This window comes from Syngnathus leptorhynchus, chromosome 13, assembly GCF_054491065.1.
Source record: "Syngnathus leptorhynchus isolate UIUO chromosome 13, UIUO_Slep, whole genome shotgun sequence".
Lineage (NCBI taxonomy): Eukaryota > Metazoa > Chordata > Actinopteri > Syngnathiformes > Syngnathidae > Syngnathus > Syngnathus leptorhynchus.
Genome location: NC_141207.1, coordinates 59,609 through 66,497, shown reverse-complemented (window position 1 = coordinate 66,497; position 6,889 = coordinate 59,609). Strand labels below are relative to the sequence as shown.

The following is a 6,889-nucleotide window of genomic DNA, read 5'->3' as shown; positions in this document are numbered from 1 at the left end:
AGGATTCTTTTGAACGGATCGTTCACTCAGGAGCCAACACTAAAGCAAATCGAGCACAACACCGGCGGGCGCTGTCTTTACTCCCTCACAGAAGCGCTGCGGTTTCTCAAGACGGAGAAGAAGAAAAAAGACCGAGACGACGACAAAATGACGTCATCGTTTCGTCCAAACAAGTGCCTTGTACTGCGTGACACCTTTGCTGTCGGCCAATCACGGACTTTGTTGGACCAACCTGCTGTAAAGCGGCCGCTGTGAGACGACGACCTTTCGTTCGTATTACTGTCGAGTGTCGCGAAGCAGCATGGCGAGCAAGGAGCCCAATGTAAGAGTTACAACTTTCAACCTTCGCGTACTGACGTGAATTGTTGCTTATTAGGGAGGCATTCCGCGTGTGAAGGTCTAACAAACGTGCGTTTAAACCACAGAAGCTCCTCTGAAAGAGTAAGGGATCAATTAGCTAGCTATCGCGCTAGCTAGCATGCGGCTATGCTAAATAGCGCGATGCGCGAACTTTCTAGGTGTTTTCGATCAAGGTCATGTTGATTACGGTTTTGTCCTGAAAAGTCTTAACGCACACTTGAAGAAGTATCAGAAGACTATCAATGATGTGTTGCGTTTTGTTCATGATGTCCGTTATTGAGCAAGGAAAACAAAAATGTGGAGTAATCGTTTTTTATTTGCAAGATCTTGGGTTGCTTTACCGCAGTCAGTACACAATGCACTTCAGCAGATGAAACAACCTCATAGTTCCGGTCAGAAGGCTTTATAGTGTCCACAAGCAGAGTAGAAAGGGGAGGGGAAAAGAAGGAAAAACAGATCCTCCTAAAATCTACTAAATCTATAAAATATCTACGGAATGTTTTGTATGTGTCATCAAGTTATTGAGCTTTGCCTTATGTGTAATGGAAAAGTTACCAAGCTCTGATTGAATAACTATGTGGGTATAAATGAATAAGAGTATTTACACATTAATTGACATGATCAAATATAGAAATGACTAGGAATATGTACACATTGATTGACATGATAAGTCTAACAGTGTAAAAATATGAAAAGTATATAAGTTTGTGTAAACTATGAAAAATATGCTGTTGCTCTCTCTTCAGATGACATTCAGCAATGTCTCGACTTACTCCGTTATGTCGATTTTGTACTCCGATTTTTTTAAATGTGTGCTCACGTTATCTTGTCCTGGGTCTATTCTTTGTGTATTTTGAGTCCAATATACAGCATATATTTTGTATATGTAATTTTGTATTTTTGTCTTCTCTAATTTTACTTTTTAATAATTCTTTAAAGATTTCTTAAAATATTTTCTCCAAAGTCCTTTGTTTTTATTCATCCACTTATCTGATATTTATGTATTTCCCATCAGATAGTTTTTATTTTATTTTACCCAGTATATTGCAAACACTTTCTGTCTATTTTTCACGTTTTTGTTTTTTCCCCCGACTCAATTTAAATGATGATGTACCCGTATTGCTTTGTACCGATTGCTGTTCCATTGCAGCGGTTGGTCCAGAATCTCCGGGACCTGATGGGTCGCATGGCAGGCTCGTCCGGCGGTAGGGGCGCTGGACTTGGAATCAAACTGCTCCTTGGCGCCGGTGCCTTGGCGTTTGGTGTCAAAGAAGCCACGTACACTGGTACGCATTGACATGAATTTACAAATGGAGCATAAACTTTGTTGAGAAGATGTGTCAAAGTTCTCACAGTCAGTAAAGAAATCCTGTTTCCCTCTTTTATGAACTTATGCGAATTGAGTATGTTGAAAACCTTTGTACCAAGAATAAATTGCCACAGCTGCACTCATTTCTGGACCGCATTTCTGCGCACAGTGGAGGGCGGTCACCGAGCGGTGGTCTTCAACAGGATCGGCGGCATGCAGATGGACACGGTGCTGGCCGAGGGCCTTCATTTCAGGTGATGATGGGTTCGTGTAACTTGGACCTTGCCAGTTTGTATTGTGCCTCTGTTAGAATTGTTTTGGATTTAATTTCGAGAGTTTATTTTTGACTTATGTTTTTTTAAATTTACTTCGTTTCAGTTCATTGAGCAAGCCTATCAGCCAGGGGTGGCCGACCAGTCAGAGACTAAGAGCCACATTTTTTACTGTGTTACCCCAAAAAGCCACATCATACACGTTGGCACACATGAACATCACCCCATCCCTTCCTCTTTTACACACACACACACACACACACACACAAGCCGCATGTCCGCATGAACGCTTTAACGTTCATGTGGACATGTGGCTCGGGAGCCGTGGGTTGGCCAGGCCTGCTCTGCTATAAGCTTTTACGGTTTTCAAAATTTTCCAAACATTATTTGAGTTTTTATTAGTGTTACAATTAGCTTTTTATATTGCTTGGGAAATGGTCGAGCGCAAGATGGAAAAAAAAAAAAGGTCACGCAGTATTGCGTAGTAAAGTAAACTAAAGGTAAGTAGTAAGTAAAGTAAACAGTTTCACCAGTTTCATCTTCAGCTTCGGTTGTAAATCAGTAGGGAAATAGATTTAAAGCAAATGTATGAAAATTGACAAAAATGGAAAAGGGCATTTTTACTTCAGTTCTTGTTTTAGCAACTGTTTAGAGTTTTTTTTTTTTTTTTTGTCAAGCGTTTTCATTTTCAGTCTTAATTATTTTGCAATAGCCTCTTGATCTTGGGTACCCCCTGTGTGGCTTAGGATCCCGTGGTTCCAGTATCCCATCATCTATGACATCAGAGCCCGGCCCAGGAAGATCTCCTCACTGACTGGTAGCAAAGGTAACCCACACCCCACCGCGTCTGTCACCTGGCGGCTAGGCGATGTTTTCACCAAACGACGTAAGCAGATGCGAGAGGTTTTGAAAGGTGCACCCCGATGACTATGCTGGTCGTGCCGATTAGACCTGCAGATGGTGAACATTGCAGTGAGGGTGCTGTCGCGTCCGTTGGCATCCAATCTACCCGCCATGTACCAGCGTCTGGGCAAGGACTACGACGAGCGGGTGCTGCCTTCCATCGTCAACGAGGTCCTCAAGTCAGTGGTGGCCAAGTTCAACGCCTCCCAGCTCATCACGCAAAGAGCGCAGGTATGCTCATCTTTCGACTGGCCGGAAACAGAAGTTGGCCGTCCGCGGGCCCCCACGGTGAGCTTGTGCTTGCGCAGGTGTCACTGTTGGTGCGCAGGGAGCTCTTTGAGCGTGCCAAAGACTTCAACATCATCCTGGACGACGTGGCCATCACTGAGCTGAGCTTCAGCAGCCAGTACACCGCCGCCGTCGAGGCCAAGCAAGTCGGTAGGGAATCTACGTCCTTTGGTTAGGGAAAGTAAAGCAAAAAAAAAAAACATCAGAGGCGATTCGCCACAAACTAAAGAAGTGCTCGCTGGGCCTTTCTGAGGTTCAAGAAAAGGTTCATGACTTGACATCAACCAAAATAAAAAGGAGCCTTTTGTGATCATTCACATCAGGCCAAAAGCAAAGCAAAGCAATATTTATTCATATATGAATATATTAAAAGAAATTACGAAGATCCGCTCAGCCTTTCCGGACACCCAAAAACACATTTGCTGCCACACAAAAACTCTGACATAAGGAAAGTGTCATTTTGACGTCATGCAAAAACTTTGGAAGAGAGAGGGAGACCCTTTCAGGCCACTTAGTGCACTCAATGGCCACAGTGTGAACTTTCAATGGCTGCTAAAAGATGCTAGTAAGCCTTGCTCGCACTCTGCTCGGTAAGTCGGGCGATATTGGCTTTAACAGCCGTTAGGGAAAGTTTCTTGCCATTTGTGCTTGCGCATGCGCCCCCGCCATCGTTGAACGTGTCGGAGGGCAAATTTCAACATTGTTTGGCTCACGTCTGTTGATGAATTGACATTTGTTGACAATTGTGCGCTTCCGCCACCGAGCACTCAAACCGAGAGTTTTTTTAACTTGTGACCTTTCATCCATCCGTTCTCTTCTCTTGAGCTTCACACCGGTGTTGCATTTCACAACTGAGTCGAAGGCTGTGTCTCCGTGCGTGTGCAGCTCAGCAAGAGGCGCAGAGGGCTCAGTTCTATGTGGAGAAAGCCAAACAAGACCAGCGGCAGAAGATCATCCAGGCCGAAGGAGAAGCCGAGGCGGCCAAGATGGTAAAACACACGCGGGTTTTTGCAACAAACCATCCATGGGAGGTTTTTTTTTTTTTTTTTTTTATACGGCGCGTTCCCTGCAGCTGCCACAAAGCGTCAACAACGGACGGAAAGCGATCGATTGCACCTAGACCGTCTGTCGGCCAATTTTCAGCCCTAAATGTGTGTCCAGTTGTCTTGAATACACCTACAGAAGTCGGCCATGGAGCAGCAATGTGGGCCAGCGTGAAAGCGACCTGCCCACCTCTGAATTTGTGTGTTTCAGCTGGGCCAAGCCGTCACCAAGAATCCCGGCTACCTGAAGCTGAGGCGTATCCGAGCCGCTCAGACCATCGCCAAGTCGGTCGGTCACTCGCTCGCTCGCTCGCTCGCCTTTTATCTCACAACGCTAGGACAACGACAATGACGACAAAGGCAATGATGACTTTGACGAGGTCAAGAGGGACGCTCGTGACACCGTTGACAATTATTAAGATCACGGCCATGAGCGTGAAGGTGACCGTCGTCATCGAAGGGAGGGGGAGGAAGCTTATTTGGGCCTGGCCAAGAGGGATTTTCTCACAGCGCTTCCTATGTTTGGCAGAAAAAAATATGAATAGAAACACAGACTGAATCCAAGAATTTCTCTTCCAGGCCTTTAATGCCAACAACAGCACAGGGAAGAATTCCAGGTAGAACTTGGGAGCGCTTAAACTATAATTGTTCAAGTGCAAAGACCTACAAAATGGATCTTTAAATTGCAGCCAATAGAGTCAGTCTGAAGTGGAATGAATGAGCACTACTCGGCAGACCATTGGGAGGGATGACAGCTGACAAATGAAGTGATGACAAGACTGTCATGTCTAATGACTAAGGCAATGTCCGTTCACGCGCTGATGTCAACGCCGATGTGGTCCCGCAGGTTTCGACGTCTCAGAACAAAGTGTACCTGAATGCTGATAGTTTGGTCCTCAACTTACAGAACCAGGCCTTGTTTGACAAGTGAGTTACCTGAATGTCCCTCGTCACGTGAAGGTGAGCACCGTGACCGCTTGGGCCATTCCTGGCTCCTTTGGTGATCATCTAACTGCTGCGCCCATTTGTACTGCAATTCGACTCGACGTAAATCATGAAAATCATGTCCGACCGATTGTACTCTGAGCCAGCCGCCTGCCCCGCTAGCTCCTTCCTGCTGCTGTGTTCCACCGAAAGCGATTCCACGTCAACAAAAAAAGGCGACGCGCCGATTGCTGTTGGAACTTTGAATCTCGCCCGCCTCCTACTCGGTTTCAGAATTGACTCTTGTACAGAATATCCCATTGATCGATGAAAAGATTTTGCTTCTGTCCACTTGGGGTCAGCATTTTCTTGTTCCACACGTGGTTCCTTTTTGAGGCGAGGGCGCGTGCTTTTTGCTTGACTATTTGAAGGCTGCGGTCTGAGTGCGCGTGCAAAGACTGTTTCTGGGCAGGCTTTGTTCTAGTTCGCAATCACGTTTGCCAACAGTTTTAATGGTCTGAAATATTTGTTCTTGTCCCTCCAAAAATTGGATCCAAATTTGATGACAAGTGAATACATTTGTGCCGTTCTGTTGTCTATTTTCCATTTATAGCGAGTCAACTTGATCAAGTTTGACTTGAGATCAAGTGCTTGTTTCTATATTTGTTTCTGCCGCCCCGAGTCTGACAAGTTGCAAAGGGCGTCACGCGCGTCAGCATTCCCAATCCACTATTACTTTGACTCAAGTCAAACGTTTTGCCCCTGGATCTGTACTTCAACTTGATTCAGTAAAATGGTGAAAGGGGCTACATGACGAGAGCGCACAATGCCGCCGCCGCCGGGCTGCTTTGCATTCCATTGCAAAGCTTTGCTGCTGTCGCGCCTGTACAACCTGCTGACATTTGACTACTTTGATGGAAACTAATTTGCCTGGTCTAATTCCTGTTTCGGTTTCAGTTTATCGTTGGGCCTGAAGAAGTTATGAAGAGGCCGTCGTGTTCATCACGACCGACCGACGGCCACTCGCCGACGCTGCGGACGGCCGGTGGACAACAAACAAAAGTCGGGAACAAGTTGATTTTGTTTTTCTTTAATTTTTCAAATTGTGACACAAGATGTCGGTGACTTCGTCGGATGGTAGCGCCACGCAATTGCTCCTTGCTCGTTGGAGATTAGTCACACGCGATGATGCAACATCTCCGTTAGGACCTCGGTTTCAGCGTATCGGCTGCCTGTTTCCGTAGGAACGCGCGTGCGATGAGGTCCTCCTGCCGCGTGCGTGACTCAAGCAATTAGCGCTCCTGAGTTTCACAGTTATTGATTGTGTGATTGTCACGAATGTGTTGCTTCCCAACATCAAACTTTAAGGTCATCGCCAATGCGACGACTCGGGAAACCATCTCGTTTCGGTTCACTCGTCTAACGGAAGAGCATTTCATGTCATCGTTCTGAGAAATACAAATCTTTCATGCACGGGTTTAAATAAATTGAAGACGCAAGAAAGGAAAGCATTGATTGTTTTCAAAATCTAAGTTTGCTCATATTGACAAATGTAAAGGTCAGGAGACCTGCCAAAGAGTTAGACGTCTACAAGGATTTGGAACGTTTATGAAAAATATATCCCCCCCCCCCCATGCAATAAAATTATAATGGGCGTCAATTGCACGCAGAATCTAACTCATTTGCTGACTTGGCTTGTGTGCCAGACAGGCCAAGCCCAATCTGGTTGTTGAAGCACAACGAATAGTGGGAATAGGTGAGCAAGCGCAGCGCAGGCCGTGACAAGCCTC

The 6,889-nt window shown here is 45.8% G+C and overlaps 1 protein-coding gene across 1 annotated transcript; it reads left to right on the top strand.

The window, feature by feature from the left end:
• Positions 1-169: 169 nt before the first annotated feature.
• Positions 170-6,607, top strand: LOC147046673 (prohibitin-2-like). Its single transcript, XM_085927192.1, has 10 exons — positions 170-322; positions 1,511-1,646; positions 1,839-1,923; positions 2,688-2,767; positions 2,891-3,075; positions 3,153-3,282; positions 4,018-4,121; positions 4,387-4,464; positions 5,023-5,102; positions 6,057-6,607. Exons 1-10 carry the CDS (start codon positions 302-304, stop codon positions 6,082-6,084), a joined length of 927 nt encoding a protein of 308 aa, XP_085783318.1. The 5' UTR covers positions 170-301; the 3' UTR covers positions 6,085-6,607.
• Positions 6,608-6,889: the final 282 nt, after the last annotated feature.

Coding starts and splice junctions, on each gene's coding strand:
- LOC147046673 (XM_085927192.1), top strand. CDS start 302: ATGGCGAGCAAGGAGCCCAAT. Junction 4,122..4,386: donor AAGCCGAGGCGGCCAAGATG/GTAAAACACACG, acceptor TGTGTGTTTCAG/CTGGGCCAAGCCGTCACCAA. Junction 5,103..6,056: donor AACCAGGCCTTGTTTGACAA/GTGAGTTACCTG, acceptor TTTCGGTTTCAG/TTTATCGTTGGGCCTGAAGA.